This window comes from Boleophthalmus pectinirostris, unplaced genomic scaffold, assembly GCF_026225935.1.
Source record: "Boleophthalmus pectinirostris isolate CB_2022bp ecotype Guang Dong unplaced genomic scaffold, ASM2622593v1 HiC_scaffold_16, whole genome shotgun sequence".
Taxonomy (NCBI): Eukaryota; Metazoa; Chordata; class Actinopteri; order Gobiiformes; family Gobiidae; genus Boleophthalmus; species Boleophthalmus pectinirostris.
In genome coordinates, this window is record NW_026571095.1 from 12,512,108 (window position 1) to 12,528,534 (window position 16,427).

The following is a 16,427-nucleotide window of genomic DNA, read 5'->3' on the forward strand; positions in this document are numbered from 1 at the left end:
AACCATTCCCCCAATATACAACAACTGTTCCTCCAATACTCTGTACATGCCTGTATTCACGTTCCAGATACCAAACGTGACAGAATGTACCAACATAGGGCTTTGAAAAGAGTCTGTTGTGTGCTCACATAATACGGAGTCCAATCCACGGGCTGTTTGTGTTTTCGGCCTGGGAGCTCTCGGCCTGTGCATACAAACAGAGTGGACAGCCCGGAGCACTGCACACTATTCCAATCCCGGGGCTGCCGATGACCTCTGGTGAAGCCATTATTTTCTGCATTAATGAAGAGCTGAAGCCAGTGATGAGAGAGATGGACTTTGGCCTGGAGCGCTGTGGCAAATATATAAATAAAACTAAGGATGAAGACAGAAAGTAAAGTCTTCCATGAGCAGTTTAAAAAAGACTGGGAGGGAGCCTTGACAGCAGCATAGAATAAGCCGTATTGAGCTACAAGAAGATGGATCTGGCCATCTTTGTTGCTGGAGGATAAGCCCAAGTACACATACCTAGTTTTTTTGGTAGTTGTTGAGTTAGTTGGTTGTTTTTAAGGCAACTCTCATGACAGACATAGCAATAATTTCAATTTATGAATACTGATTGAGACAAGTACAAAAATTTAGCATTGATTTTTTTCTTATTTTCTTACTACGCATGCCAAGAAAAGAACAGATTCCCCACTTGAGAACTACTTAAATTATCATTATTTGTTTGGTGTGGACAGTAATGAACAAACATGATATATGTGCTGTAAAAACACCAGATTGTAGCCGCTCTAATTTCCATCTGTTGTCCCGCTTTTGCTCTTACAAACTCCTCTCTTTATACACCAGTGTACTTCGACAATTGAGAAAAGCTGGGCTGGGAAGTGTTTTACCCAAGGACACAACAGTGTAGAGCTACTGCCACCCCACTATGAAACCTGATATTCCCACTTGAACCCACTTGCTTAGCTTTTACATATATACTTCAACATGGAAGGTACGGTGGGTTAAGTGTCTTGCTCAAGAACACAACAGTATGCACTCGAGTCACTGTAACCTCACTACGGCACCTTGTATGCCCAGTGGTCTCCCATCCAGTACTAACAGGCGCAACCCTGCTGACCTTTGAGGACAGATGATATTGGGCATTCTCAAGGTATTGTAAAAATATTGTTAGCTTTATTGTAAATTATTCTGAAAATACATACATATGCTTAGGAGGAGGTAAAGTACTATTCATATGAATGAGGTACAAAATATTTCTGCAGTTTTTGACATTATTGCCTAATTGCACCCTGACATCTGCCACACCACACACCTCTGTTAAGTCTCTCCAAACAAGACAAATTGCAGAGAAAGTGCAATTGCTCTCGTCAAGACAGCCAGGGCACCCACTCAGGAAAGGAAATCCTGGCTCGGGGAGATGACTCTAAATGAAGGACTTTACCATTCACCATTATGTCTTTGGTGAGAGTCAGAGGGAACCCCCGGGGCTCTTCAGCACAGCACGGCACAACTTTTCAAAGGGCTCCCAGATTAAAGTCACTGAAAGTTCCCACTGGGGTCTGAGGCCAGGATCCCATTAAGCAGCAGCCCCACCACACCGCCGGCCATAATTGTGTCGTTGAGAATTCAGAGCAGCGGTTGCTTGATAAGCGAATTTAGGGTGAAATAAAAAAGGAAAGCGGCGAAAGGGGGTCTCGTCGGGCCACCATTAGACACTGTGTTCACTCATCACTAATTTGTTTTAAATGAGCAGGAGAGGTGAGTGCTTTATGAAGCAATATGCTTTCCTGACATAAAGTTTGTGAGCATTAAAGACAAGCTCATCATTTTATGTAGTGAGTTTTGTATTATACAAACGTGCTTTTTTGTTTTTCAAATAAAATTCATGGGAGAATAGTCATAATAAAGACTTTATGCCATCTTGCACACTGTAGCACAGCACAGTCTGTAGTGGATACATTTGGCAGAACACAGGATAACCACCTTCGTGCACAAGTCTTTATTTGGGCATTGGACAGGCACAATCAGTGGCTCAAGTATTTTTTTTTTAAAACACCAAAGTGGGTGAACAGAGGAAACAGCACTGCCCCCTGCTGACATCCACTGCCGAGCTTCATTAAATACACATTGCATTTTAAAGTAGCATTGATGTTTTTTTTATAAAGCACACCTTCTTCAGTTTACAAAAAAGGTAATAAAAACTACTTACAAACAAACAAATTTTATTATTTATTTGCTTATGATCCTGAATGTGTATAAACTGTTTCAAACATTTGACAAATGCATCAATGGACCATCTTGAGAATATACAAAAACGTACAACTGGAGTAAAAGTTAGAAATCATAACTTGAGCTGGATCTGAAAGTGACAATATTGTTGTAACTCAAGTATGAAACAAATATGATCAACCCGTTCATGCCAACTGCAACCTAAAGAATAATTTGTAGTCTAAGTGCAATAAGAAGGACCAGATAATGGCTTCAAGAGGACTTTTTCTGCTTTTTCTTCTCTGCTTCTTCCTCCTTTTCTTTCTCAATTTCAGCTACCAGGGTCTCAATTTCTTTGGATTCCAAAATCTGCATGACATCATGAAATTGCATTTAAATCCAACTCAGGTAGATTGAATATGAACAAGGTAAATAAAACACACATAAAGCACCCAATACCTTGAGAGGCTGATTCCGTCTGATAACTGCGAGCTCAATGTTTTTGCCACCTGACTGCACCACCTATACATATGGACATAATGGTCATTATTTAGGAGGAGCGTTACAGTTTCACTGCAATGAATTTCAAAATGTATCTCAATGACATTTTAAAGAGTGAAAAGTACAAACTTCATTCCAGTGAATGTTAAAAAGTATGCAAAGACTGAACAATTTTACCTCGAGCAAGGCTTTAATGGCCAACTTGATCGTTTCATTGTCTCCCGCAATAGCCTCATCTGTGTAGTTCTTCTCCAGAAACTCCCTGACAGTTTTAGCGCTTCTGCCGATAGCATTTGCCTAATGGTTGTAAAACATTTAGGTCAGAATTTTGAGGTTTTGACTATGAGCAAAGTATTAAGCAAAAATTAATCTCCCCAACCTTCCATGCATGGTATGTTCCTGAGGGATCAGTTTGATACAACCTGGGGGTCCCATCATAGTCGAAGCCAACAATTAAAGCTGAAATTCCAAATGGTCTGCGCCCGTTACTTTGAGTGTAGCGCTAGCAAAAAAATAAAAACATTAACCAGAGCAATAACATAATGAACAAAAAAAAAAAAGCCTTCATACCTGTTTCAGTGTAGCAATGTAGCGTGTGATGTATTCAACAGTAACAGGGTCCTCGACAGTTAACCTGTGGCTTTGGCATTCAACACGGGCTCTGTTTATCACGATACGAGCATCTGCTGTTAAACCTAAAAGAGGCACACGGAAATTTTTAATATACATTTAATATACAACATACAATAACAAAATATGTTTGAGAACATTATATTAACTTTGCCTGCTGTAAAGGAACATATCCTAATATATGTACCTGCAAATGCCATGCAGACGTGCTCATCAAGTGCACAGATCTTCCGGACAGTCCTTTCCTCCTGCAACTTTGCTACAGATTTCTTCTCCACTCCAAGAACAACAATGTCTTTACCTCGGATTCCCACCTAAAAGAAGATTGACATGGTTTGAGAAGTTTGATAACAATAGCAATTCAAGTAACAATATACATGCAATGACATAAACTGAAATATCCAGGGGTGGGTAACAGGTGTAATTGAACAAGAGTATTTTTGAAGACGGCAGTAACCGTTTAAAGATTAGATTTAAACACACTCATGCAATTAGTCCTCAAGTACAAATAATAAATCCATATTGTTTAATTTAAAGCCAAAAACATTCAAGTATTCTCAAATGCCCCACTGGAGTCTTAGTTTCAGTTTATCGAAACTGAAACTAAGACAAGAGTGACACAGCGACAAGACCGAATGTGCTTTTAGCAGTTTGTAATAGATGTAAATACCAGTATGCAGTAACTACATAATCTTAAAATTAACTTTGCCTTTCCGTGTTTTACAATATAATAGTTGGACTAGAGATTAATGAAAGAAAGCATGTTAGCCCGTTAGCTTGAATAGTTAGCTTTAGCATCAGTGCTAAAATATCTCTAACTTACGGCAGTGGAGCCTTTCTTTACAGCTTCTTGCGCATATTCCACTTGGAAAAGATGGCCATCGGGAGAGAAGACAGTAATAGCTCTATCATATCTCGCCGCCATTGCAATATAGCAGACGTACAATGACAATAAAAAGTAGGAGTTGAACTAAATGATTCAGCTGGATGGATAGCACGGACCGCTTCGCTGCTGTAAGCGAAGAGCTACTGAGTCTGCGCGTGAACTCTGACCCCGGGACAAACCAACCGCACATAAACAAAAAGCTCAAAAACACACTTTTACATGAATTATATGAGAAATTAGACTGATTCAGTTCTAACCTTTCATCTGTGAAAAGAAGAAACTAATATATATGTCGACCATTTTCTCGCGCTTGTAGTATTTCATCAATATGCATTTGAAACAAATGGAACAACATATAGTTTTAATATAGATAATTCATTTTATGACTGCTAAATAAATACATTAAAATATTTATATTATAATCATTTTGACCTGTCTCTTTTGTTTGAGTAGTCTAGTTCCCGTGGCCTTGCGGGCTGAATGTGGACTGTACCATGTCACAAAGATAGGTAGAACCATATTTATTGAATCATAAGAAGATGTACTTTAGTCCTCTAAATATGTTCACAGGAGTATTTTATTACAAACATGTAATTTTATATTAAAAATAAAAATGTATATGTGTGCACAGATGCAAAGTACAAATGAGGATAAACTAAACGTCGAGATTTACACCCCTGTAATGGACCACTACATTACAAAATTGCATCCTCCTTCTCTGAACTGTTTGATCGGAGTTGTACGGATTTGTGTGAAGTGTGTTGGCTTACTCTGACTTTTATGATCTAGCCCACGTTTCATTTACACCGTGTTACCATGTCGGTGGCGTTCGCACCTCACAGGCAGCGTGGAAAGGGTGACATAACACCCGCTGGGATACAAAAGGTAATTCATCTCTTTAGCCTGTCGCAGAATGGAGGCTGGTGCTGTTAGCCGCGGAGCTAGTGAACGTAGCAGAGCGCATCCAAAGTCTTTACTGTGAATACATCGGGAACAGAGCCGCGGTGTCAAAGCGCGCTCAATATGAACCTGTGCGGAGTCAGGGCGCCATGTGTTAGCCTGATCTCTATGCTTACTACGTTTCAAACCGATTCTATAAACAAATGAATGAAGGCCCCGCGGTTTAGTTAGCTGAACAATGTTAGCTGGCGAGACCCTCTTTTGTTTCCCAGAAAGGCACAATCACACATTTTCTGTTGTCCCGTGAAATGCATTGTTCAGTACAACCCAATCACTGGTAAATTGTAAATGAATTAAGTAAAGTCATTGTAGGACAATAATGTAACCTCTGTATCCGATCTTCCAGTTGCTTGATGAAAACAACCAGCTCATACAGTGTATAATGGACTTTCAAAGCAAAGGCAAGACAGCAGAATGTTCACAGTAAGTAAAGGGGACTAACTTGAGTGCACATTGATTGATCATACACAAAAGTAACCAGACTCATCTGTTTATTGTTGCCCTACTTTCTAGGTACCAGCAGATGTTGCACAGAAATCTTGTGTACCTGGCCACGATAGCAGACTCAAATCAGAACATGCAGTCTTTACTCCCAGCTGTGAGTATGGACTAATGAACTATTGTGTTGATGATCACAACAAGTGTAATAATGCTTTGTCATAAACGTAAAATTAAATTAAATCATATTAAGGGACAAGTTAATGAGTAAATTAAAGCTGCCGGCTAATTAATAACATCATTAATTTCTGTGAATGAATCTAGGCTAGAAGGACCTTGTACCACAAAGGTTCTGTATGGGAATGTATTTAACCTAATTAAATGGATTGAAATTGTCTCAATCAGATTGTCATTACCGCTGACATTGTGTCTTCTTTGTATGCTTGCAGCCACCCACTCAAAATATGCCAATGGGCCCCGGTGGGATGAACCAGAGCGGCCCCCCTCCTCAGCCACCTCATGGTCACAACATGCCGTCTGAGGGGATGGTAAGTGGCGGCCCTCCTGCCCCACACATGCAGAACCAGATGAATGGACAGATGCCTGGTGAGTGTCCCCCATGTGCGTCTCTTTTTCCTCATCCCCTTTTCTCCTTCACTCTGACTGGGGTTGCCTAGCAACACCACAGAACTGTGAGGGAGGTCGGTCTCTGGAAGGATGATGTCACCTTTTCTAGCTCTGGTGGTCCTGGACATTTATATAGTTAAATGTGTATCTTTCCTTGCTTTTTCTTTACATAAGGTCCAAACCGCTTATAATAAATATATGTGTATCAATAAGAGAAGCTTTATTGCTCATTCTTTTTAAAAAGTACTTCTGTCTTGTTCTGTTTGGTATAATTATAATATGTCCATGTCTGTTAAGAGAAGAGTACAGCTACAGTTGATTAGACCTGTGCACAATATAATGGAACATTATTAACTAGGGCTATCACAAAAATATTTACGTCACGATATCAGAACACACCCAATACTCAATACTCAAACACTATAGCATCAGTGTTCTTCATCTGACAAAAATGCACAGCTTTAAAAAATACAATATTATATAATTCCCAACATTGTTCAACCCTATTATTATCCCTACGGTAGAGATATACACTTATTAACACAACTCTTAATAAACAATGGTTCTGTATTATCTATAGTGATGGTGTAGTCTACTTTTATGCCTTGTACAGTCTTGTTAGAGCTGGTGGTACTTGGAAGGCAAAATATTTTCTTAGGTGATACTTATTGAATCGATTGTGAATTTCTGCTGTAGTGTATTTCTAACGGTCTTTCTAACCATCTTTTTTTTGTATTTAATACCGTCCTTATCAACTAACAGCTAACAAAACTCTTGTGTTGTTTCACAGGCCCAAATCACATGCCCATGCAAGGCCCCGGTCCTGGGCCTAACCAGCCTCCCAACATGCCGAGTGGCTCCATGAACATGCCCCCCAGCAGCCATGGCTCTATGGGCGGATACAACCACACAGTGCCCTCCTCACAGGGCATACCTGCACAGAGCCAGATGAACATGACCCAGGGACAGACCATGGGCAACTATGGCCCACGACCCAACATGAACATGCAGCCAAACCAAGGTAAATAAGACACAGGCATCTAATGATTTCTGTTCATAGATGTAGGGGTGGGCAGTTAACCAAATCTTAATTGAGATTGAGTTGCTGTCAGTTTAAATTATTAATGATGCGCAATGATGTGCTCTTTTTTTTTTTTTTTTTTTTTTTTTTTTTTTTTTTAAGTGAGAAGGCTACAGCCAGTCTTTAAGTAAAAGCTTGTGGTGTGGAGCATAGTTCAGATTTTGGAGGAAGAAACTAGCCTCTGCTTTCAATGACCCATCTTAACATACTATTCCACTGTGGAAAAAGGCACACAGAAACTAAGCGTTTTTAGACAGAGAGAACTAATTTTCCACTTATGTGTAATATAAAATCAACTAAGGTATGAAAGACAGAATATCAGGGTATATAAGTGTAGAAGTATTTACCCAACAATTTTGATATACAACTCATTACAAGTTTTTTCTTGACATTGTTTTTTCCTCAGGTCCTATGATGCACCAGCAGCCTCCTTCACAGCAGTACAACATGCCCCCTGGTGGCGGAGGGCAACATTACCAAGGGCAACAGAACCCCATGGGCATGATGGGGCAGGTCAACCAGGGCAATCATGTCATGAGCCAGAGACCAATGCCCCCTTACAGACCCCCACAGCAAGGTATACCCCGTGGAGTCCAATCAGCACGAGCGCTACTAAGAATGAATGTTTTCTTTCTAATCCAACACATTTTTAACATTTCCTTTCAATCTTTCTATTTTATTCCCCTGTTTCCTTGACTTTCTGATTTAGTTGAAGTTCCGGGGTTTCAGATGTCATCACAGAATAATGTAGTTTTAGAAAAATGTAGGGGCAGGTGCCTGTTGCTTGCCTGCACATTAACTGATGCAGGTGATTCACCATTTCTACTACTGGAAAATCGAGACAGATATACTGGTGAGAGAGGGACATCATCACATATTTATGGAATCAGAAATTGATTAGAAATCTGAAGACACTGAGAGAAAATGAGCAGAAATCATCCCCCTACCCTCCAACCTTACACCACCCACATCACCTTGGGTCTACTTGTGTGTATGTTGTGTGTGTATAGGACCCCCTCAGCAGTATCCGGGGCAGGAAGACTACTATGGGGACCAGTACAGTCATGCAGGACAGGGAGCATCAGAAGGTAGGAGTACCAAAATGGAAAAAAAAACAACAACAATCCAAGGAGATGACAAATAAGTCTATCCAGAAGACTACTGAATCCTTGTAACTAGGATTCACAGACACAACAACACCTCTTAGCAGTGTCATGGCAGTTCCCAGTTGTGCCAGGAGCTCCACCTGTTGGTGTGAAGGAGAAGTCAAGGGCATTCGTGCTTAGTAAACAAGAAGGCTACACTTACAGTTTACTAATTGATCTGAACTTATATTCCTGGGTTTTGGTAAAAGAGTAATTTTAGCAAAGATACAGTATGTTTGCTTTGAAATTTAAGAATAAATACTTTCTCTTACACTAAAATAGAAATTCATTAGCACTTGAGTTGCTTTTCCGCTTTTTTCTTCATCTTTATCTTTACTAATTCTCATGCTATGTTCATGTAGAGATGAATGCAATCAATCATCGTTGAATAGGAAGCATTAGTATCTTATAGCTAGTACTAATGTGTTTCTGATTACATACTAACATCTCTTACTAGTCAGCTCCCTTGAATCTAAAAAAAAAGACAACAAAAAACAATCTTGGACTAACAAAACTTGATGTATTAATCTGTGTGTGCTTGTGTGGTAGTTAAATAGTTGGCTGTATTTTAGTTATCAATACAATCTGACATGGTTTCGTGTTGCTTGGTGAAGGTAACGCGCAGTACGGCCAGCAGCAGGAGGCATACCAGCAAGGCCCCCCACAGCAGCAGGGATACCCCCCTCAACAGCAGTATCCGGGTCAACAGGGCTACCCACCGCAACAACAAGGCTACGGTAAAGTCCATAATACAGGCTTGGAAAGGAGTAAGACTGTCCAGATGTGTAAATAGAAAAAATACCTCACAAATGTGCTTTTCATTTGTTACGTGTTGTTGCTCTGTTCACTTTTATAATACTTGCCATCAACATCTGTGAATGCGGGTTAGCTGCCTTTTAAACTGCTTCATTTCTCAGTTAACAAGCAGGTGGAAGCTTTGTTCCCTCTGCTGACCACAATGAGCTTTTTCAATATTTAAAAGTCAGTACTGCATTTCCTTTTATGTTTTCCGTTATAAATGTATAGGGCTGTGCAATTAGTCAAAATTCAATTGTTACTGTGTTCAGTGTTGTTCGCTAAAATACCATGAATTACCTTTAGTTCAGAATAATATGTGTGCTTGTTCTGCTACTCAAAATCTACAGGGTAATTGTGACATTATAGTCTGGATAATTGTTTGAAATTTCAGTGATTTAGATGTAAACATGACTATAATTGTGATAATCAAGCAGCCCTACTTGTATTTTATGTCAAATGGTAGTTATTCTAGTAGCAGAATGATGCAGAATATAGAAGCTTTAATGAGCAGTTGGAGGATTGGCGTTTGCTAGACGAGTAATTACAAGCCTTTTCAACCACCATATTAGCATTTTTCCCCAAGCTTTAGTTTGACTTGACACACAGTTGTTAGAAAGTGCAAAACAGTGATTGCTTAAGGGCACAAGCATGGCGAAAAGACAGCCAAAATTATTGAGGTATTTTTTATTTGAACAATTTTGAAACACCAACTAAAACTCTTGTTTGAATACAAATGACTAAATGTTACTAGCGATACTAGCATTTTAACCAGCTACTTTTACTAGCTAGTTAATTGCATTAAAAAATAATTTGGATTGTTAGTACAATTTATACCATTTGGGAATTCCAAACTTCTTTCAACATATTTTGATTAAGCAATTCTAATTTAGTAGTACAAAATGCATCCGAATAAGCTACTAACATTAATTGTTAAGTTAATTGTTCTTGTGCCATGTCTTTACTCTGAAATTCCCTTTTAAAACTCAGGGACCTTGCACAACTCCAAAGCCCAACTTCAAGCACAATTGATTTCTTTTTAAGTTTTCCCTTGGAGCAAAGTTTCATCATTAGTATGTGTATTCTAAGCCTCTCGTTTTACAGGATTCTGTTAAAATTGGTTCTGAACATCCAAGAAACCCTTAGGACAATTTGCATGATACATTTACGTAAGTAGGTGTTGGCGAAATGAAAACTGCAAAACATTACTAATATATTTGCAGCATAAATAATCAAATCACTGTCGCTGCAACTAAAGTGCCACATCCAGGAGTATTTGAACACATCTTTCATCAGATAGCTACTTATTTAAGATAGCTAAATTTAAGCCAGTGCACTGGTATGCAGTTTTGTTTCTTAGCTTGTTTGTTCTTACTGCTGAATGCCTAGATGCTTCTGTTTTTCCATTTCAGCTTAAAATGTCTCCTCATCACAAAAGCAATATTGCAGTATGGATCAAATGCAACTTTGATGAGGGGAATTAAGTGTCAGAATGTCAGTACTATTAATGAATTTCACAATTAAAGGTGCTGTACTTGATTTTTCTTGTCTTAAAAATGCGAAAGAGAAAATGTTCATTTTAATATTTTGATTTATAGTTCATAAGCGCGTAAGTGTAATGTTAACATCAACTAGCAAAGAGAGCAGATGATAAAAGCAATTTATACTGCAGATGGCACACAGCAGTCTTATTAAGACCCCTAGAGCTGCTTTTACAATATATATATATACTGGGGCAAAATGAATTTGACTCATTTACGTGAAAAAACTGGGCACAGTACACACCCTGGCTTTAAGCGTGCCCATTCTATCCTTCCTACCTCCATAGCACTCTCAAAGTTCGACATGCAGTATTGGCGTCTCTTGCCGTCTTGTGTCTATTTCCTCCTCATCACATTTTTCAGCGGAGCCTTCCATCCGTCAGGCCGTGCGTTGGCCAGGGCTGGTGTTCAGTTGGTAATGAGCGCGTGCAGAGGCAGAGGCTGTGAGGTGAGCTCCATCTGGCACCGGCGCTTTTCTCCGCGGCCCCCACAAGGTTACGCTCAACAGCAGAAGGCATTAGCACAGCCTAACGATGCTGCGTGGGCCACATCTGACTCCAGACCCACTCCTCTGCCCACTCCTCTCCACCTCACAGGAGCACTGTTGTTCTGAATATGGGCAGATGAAGTGATTTTTGTTTGGCTGGTTTTAATGAACATTATTGATGTCTTGTTGCGTTAGGGAAGACCAAGCTCCTATTTGACATGCTCATTTTCTTAGATTTAAGTCTAATAAATGTGTTTGACAGTGGCACCATCCAATGGTTGACACACAGGGCGATAACAATGAATTTTATCCAAAGTTGGTATAGTTGGAGATGGAATCAGATGTAACTATGTGCAGCACAATGTTTGTGTGTAAAGTCTTAAACCATCTCCGGGTCTACGGAAACAGATTGATTATATTAAATAAAATGCATGTAGAATTTTGGTTAGCGCCAAGTAACCGCAATGAAGCTTGAGCGTTTGTGGTTCAAACTGTGCATTGTGTTTTTCTGTTTTTTTTTGTTTTTTTTTTAAAGTTTTTTTTTTTCTTTCCCACCCACATTACATCCTGTTTAAAAATCTGACCCCAATAAGAAAATGCTTCACGTTTCTGTTGTATGACGGTCATAGATTACATTCTGAAAATGTGCTTTTCTGTTTTCTTAGGTCCCTCCCAAAGCGGTCCAGGCCAGTATCCGAACTATCCTCAAGGGCAGGGGCAGCAGTATGGGGGCTACCGGCCCCCTCAGCCTGGCCCCCCACAGGGACAACAGCAACGCCCATACGGCTACGACCAGGTGAGTATGTTAGCCACAAATAAAACACTTTAGCTTAGAAATGGCACTGTTAATTTACACTGTGCATAATGCTAATCAAAATACTGTGATAAATACTTGGGTAAACTTAAAACTAAAGGTGATTGTGACTAAATGGGGGTGTATGTGTGTGCCCTGTACTGCTGTGGTCTCGTGTGGGACCACCACTGCACTTTGATGTCTTTATCTTTGAACATTCAGGGGCACATGAGGAAATAAAGACCAGAGATTTGAACCCCCTGAGTAGCTCTGTTAAGAAGCAAAGGTAATGGTTGCTGTGAAGACCCTAGACTTTTTTGTTTTGTCCTGCGGCCTTAAGCTGCTTATGATATGATACACATTTCTCACTTTTCCTTTATCTGCTCCTTTCATTTCTTATTGTTTTTTGAATAATTTGTTTCAATCAGGGGTAGAATGTGTGACATCAAGCCCCCAAATTAGCATGCTTGGCAAACAAAACAAAAAACAACATTGAATTTGACATGAAAATACCTATCCAGTGAGGAATGCTATAAGGGTTACTGGAACATGTTCGGCTCAGTTGTGATGTCATGCTGCCACCTGCTGGTCATCACCTAAAATCGCAGTTGTTAAGCATTATTTTGTTTTCAAAGCCGCTTTCCTCTTTTGACTGAGAATTTTTTGCATTTCTCTTCGCAGGGCCAGTATGGAAACTACCAGCAATGAAAGATTGTTACAGCAACCTTTTTAACCCTGGTTTACTGACAAGACTGATTTCAACCGTTACACATTGCCCCCTCCATATGGGACTCATGCCTATAAAAATTCACCTGATCATGTATTGTCAAGTCCCATCTGTCTCAAAGAAGCAGCAATGCCTTACAAATGGAACTGCCTTATTCTTGAGCATTGCATTGATTGTGAAATGGGCTTAACTAAAATTCTGGATATCGTGTAAGATGTTGAAAATGACTCATCTATCGCGGTGCATTCATTGTCAGTCCTCGTCAATATGAAGCAATAATGCCAGCAGTAGGGAGACCTCTCCAAACCGTATAAGGAACTTCCTGCGTCGCCATGGTACACACACGTCTTGTTGTATGTGATTATGTACAAATATATTTTATGCTTTTTAGATCAAGCTAACTTTGTATAAGACAGAACTAGTCCTAAAGATGTGTTGTTGATTTCATAAAGGTGTATGTGTCAATGTTTTTTATGACGACCCATCCAGCACATTTTGTTTCATTTTTTTAATGTTTTTTGTTCCCTTGTACAACTGTGGACTTGGATCTAATCAATGGCGACATGGACACTGTAAGAGTTTGTGTAAAAATGGATAAGAAAAAAAACAACAACTGAGATACAGGGAATGGCCCGACAAAAAATCATGAAGTTTGAATACTAGCTATGGATAAAGCATGCAGTGTGGTTAAATCCTATGTTTTTGTGTTAGTGGGAATAGTCAAAATTTAACCATGGTAACATTTTTTTTTACATGAGATAAATTATGAGAAATAACACCCAACAATATATAATTATTTTGCCACTACAGAAGGCTCTTTATTTGAACAAGCACCTCACTCTTGTCCATTGACTGCAAAGTGGTGAATGGGGACGATCACACTTCTAGATGTTTCTTATTTTGTTAGTCCTAATGCTGACAAACTGTTTCAATTCAAATGCATCTTACTTCACTCAAATAGCGTTGTATGTTAATATGAAGATTGTTACTGTCCAATATGTAACATAAAATGTGATAATAATGTTCTCCAATGGGTTTGTTAATTTGACAGTACCAGCGGTTGTGCAGTTTTATATCACTGGCTTGATATCTGTTTTATGGAGCATTCATTATTGATCCCATATGCACAACAGCTGAAGGGGAGGAACTCACACTGTTTATATGGCTGTTGTAATATTTTGCATCTGCACCCCATTGAAGTGGTCACATTTGGTGTTCTGGCATTGTATAACTGTACATGATAATAAATTGGAAGAATCTTTAATAGACATTTTCTTGCATTATTATAGTACATAAGATGGTATTAGCATGACAGCTTGGTCTGATGGTTGTATCTTCATCTGCGTGCCCTCACTCTCTTTCTAATGACAGTGCCCTGCTGTAGCCTGTGCTCTGTCCAGATGCATGAGGAGAGGTCCAGAGCACATTTACACCCAAAATTACCTCCACGTGCTGCTCCCCTGCCCCTCCAGAGGCACAGGCTCTACCTGTCACAGGGGAGGGCACAGATGGCACAGCAGATGTGTGTCCGGAGCAGAGCTGGCGTTCTGGGGCCACAGACTGTTCCATCGTCCTGAGCAGGTGATGAGTGCCTGTGAGAGGAGCAGATGTGACTCAGGTATAAGCCTACTACGTGTACTTTTACTGCACACTTATTTCAGCTGTACTCCATGTTTTAGTGAGGTCTAAAACAGTTTGTATCTCCTCTTCTTTAGTGGCATCTTGGATCTCCTCACCTCAGTGTACTGTCCTGCTGCTCCACAGCTGGCCGCTCCGCCCCTCCCAGCTGCTCGGGGGCGCCCTGGCCCCGCTCTTGGCTCAGCCGCGTTTGGGTGCTCCCCCACCAGCTGCGCTCCCACAGACCCACTGGGGTCGCACAAAGTCACTCCTTCTGCGGCTGTCTGCATGGGCCTTTGGGCAGAGGCGAGGTGACTGCTCCCACAAATGATGGTATGATTAAAAAAAAATAATCTGACCTCGCTTTGAAGATACTGCACAAGAGAACCGAGTTACTGAAGCTGTTTAGTTGATTCCGGGGTGACTATGGTACTGACACAAATAACTTTCATTTTAATCTTAAGATACATAATTTATGTAATTCTTTACCTATATTTGATCTTTAAGCAGTCCTCTTTACTCAGTGTAATTAATTTTAAATGTTTATGTGGGCATCAAAGTGTGATTTTTGTGACGCCAGTGTTCACAGTCCAGACCATGGGGGGTTCCATATTCTGTTAATGGGAAGCACTGAGGCTAATGCTTGCAGGCTATGCTAAGTGCAATAAAATAGCATCTTTAATGTTTTTGTAGTTGTCTGGCCTTAGCAAAGCCATTCCCAAACTTTAAACTAAAGTGGAATTACCTCCCAGTAACAACGTGTATTTGTCCATCACTTTTAATTAACATAACATGTCATACACTGATCCACCATTTGTACTGCTTTATGGCGTGTACTCAAACAGTGCAGTGGCAGCACCATTTAAGGGGATGATTATCTTGTTCAATATTTTGATAATTATAATTCAGGGCACCTTTCCGAGGAGGCTCCTCTCCACTGAAGGGAAAATGACATTGTGATCATAGCTGGCAGGCACTATGCGATCCCTCTCTCTCCCCCTCTCAATGGGCACTAACTCTGCCTTTCACTCTCTCATCCACAGCCGCGGTGTGACAGAAAGTCTATGGGGAGGTATAAGAGGTAGTTATGGGGGGAATGCAGCAGCCTCCACAGTTTAATTGGAGATGTGTCACACTAAATAAATGGTGCAAAAACAAGCGCTGACTGGAGGCTTGAGGGAGGGGCCCTGGGGAGGCAGCCTGTTTTATTGGGCAGGAGCTCTGCAGCACTCCAGGGTGAAACGGGGCTATGCACTGCTGAGATAGCCCCCAACAAGCAAAGCACCAGGCCTCCCCAAGACTCACCGTCAACACAAAGGTTTCACCGCATTGCAAAAAGCACAGCCAATCGATGTGAGGGAAACTTGACGACCCTTTTGTCTCCTCTAGATAAGATCATTTTCTTTTTCCAAATCACAATGTAGGCTACAATGGGTAAGAAAGGCTGGCACTTACCAGTACCAGCGAAATGCTTGTGGTACTAATAGGCTAGTGCTGGTATAGTAGGTCAGATATTAATTAAAGCCATAGTATAATATACTGTAGTAATTGTAATAGTAATAATAAAATAGAATTGTGTCTCCAAGAGTAGCCTTAGTATTAATTAGGTAGTACAAGGTGGTATATTAGAAACACTAGTGGTGAGTACTGCAGTTGTAGTTCAGGAATTAGACTTAATCAAAGTAACTGTTTGTGACAATACTACAGCTTCAAACACAAGTGCTCATTGAAGTAGAATTAAAAGTGCTAAACCATAAGTGTAAATACGGTGAGCAGTGTGGTGGCTACATGGCTAGCACTCATGCTTTACAGCCAGAATCTTCCAGGTTTGACTCGCAGGTCACTCTGTGCAGGGTTTGCATGTTCTCCCTGTGTCTGTGTAGTTTTTTCCTGGCACTCTGTTTTCCCCAGTCAACTCTAAATATGCACGATATGTTCAGTCCTCCAGCTAAGATAGTCCTCCTAGGCAAGCCTAGCTCGAGATCTGGAGATGAGTCCCCCCT

At 40.3% G+C, this 16,427-nt stretch overlaps 2 protein-coding genes across 4 annotated transcripts; one reads left to right on the forward strand and one right to left on the reverse strand.

Moving 5' to 3' along the window:
* Window positions 1–2,204: 2,204 nt before the first annotated feature.
* On the reverse strand, window positions 2,205–4,358 carry psma8 (proteasome 20S subunit alpha 8). The gene is made up of 7 exons (XM_020921907.2): window positions 4,151–4,358; window positions 3,515–3,641; window positions 3,268–3,392; window positions 3,077–3,199; window positions 2,875–2,994; window positions 2,656–2,718; window positions 2,205–2,565 (listed from the first exon to the last, which is right to left on the reverse strand). The coding sequence occupies exons 1-7, from the start codon at window positions 4,250–4,252 to the stop codon at window positions 2,470–2,472; spliced, it is 756 nt and encodes a 251-aa protein (XP_020777566.1). The 5' UTR covers window positions 4,253–4,358; the 3' UTR covers window positions 2,205–2,469.
* Window positions 4,359–4,904: 546 nt separating this feature from the next.
* On the forward strand, window positions 4,905–14,071 carry ss18 (SS18 subunit of BAF chromatin remodeling complex). 3 transcript variants are annotated; one of them, XM_055151651.1, is made up of 11 exons: window positions 4,905–5,098; window positions 5,520–5,596; window positions 5,687–5,771; window positions 6,061–6,217; window positions 7,029–7,259; window positions 7,726–7,896; window positions 8,330–8,407; window positions 9,079–9,201; window positions 11,953–12,083; window positions 12,303–12,366; window positions 12,762–14,071. In XM_055151651.1, the coding sequence occupies exons 1-10, from the start codon at window positions 5,030–5,032 to the stop codon at window positions 12,318–12,320; spliced, it is 1,140 nt and encodes a 379-aa protein (XP_055007626.1). In that variant the 5' UTR covers window positions 4,905–5,029; the 3' UTR covers window positions 12,321–12,366; window positions 12,762–14,071. The 3 variants fall into 3 exon arrangements, with proteins under 3 accessions (XP_055007626.1, XP_020777816.2, XP_020777824.2); XM_020922157.2 differs by lacking the exon at window positions 12,303–12,366; XM_020922165.2 differs by lacking the exons at window positions 8,330–8,407; window positions 12,303–12,366.
* Window positions 14,072–16,427: the final 2,356 nt, after the last annotated feature.

Bases quoted from the DNA above. Each gene is read 5' to 3' on its own strand.
- ss18 (XM_020922157.2), top strand. From the start codon at position 5,030: ATGTCGGTGGCGTTCGCACCTCACAGGCAGCGTGGAAAGGGTGACATA. The intron at 5,099-5,519 runs GTAATTCATCTC...CCGATCTTCCAG, and splicing joins CACCCGCTGGGATACAAAAG to TTGCTTGATGAAAACAACCA. The intron at 8,408-9,078 runs GTAGGAGTACCA...TGCTTGGTGAAG, and splicing joins AGGACAGGGAGCATCAGAAG to GTAACGCGCAGTACGGCCAG.
- psma8 (XM_020921907.2), bottom strand. From the start codon at position 4,252: ATGGCGGCGAGATATGATAGAGCTATTACTGTCTTCTCTCCCGATGGC. The intron at 3,642-4,150 runs GTAAGTTAGAGA...ATCTTCTTTTAG, and splicing joins TAAAGAAAGGCTCCACTGCC to GTGGGAATCCGAGGTAAAGA. The intron at 2,719-2,874 runs GTAAAATTGTTC...CCATATGTATAG, and splicing joins CCATTAAAGCCTTGCTCGAG to GTGGTGCAGTCAGGTGGCAA.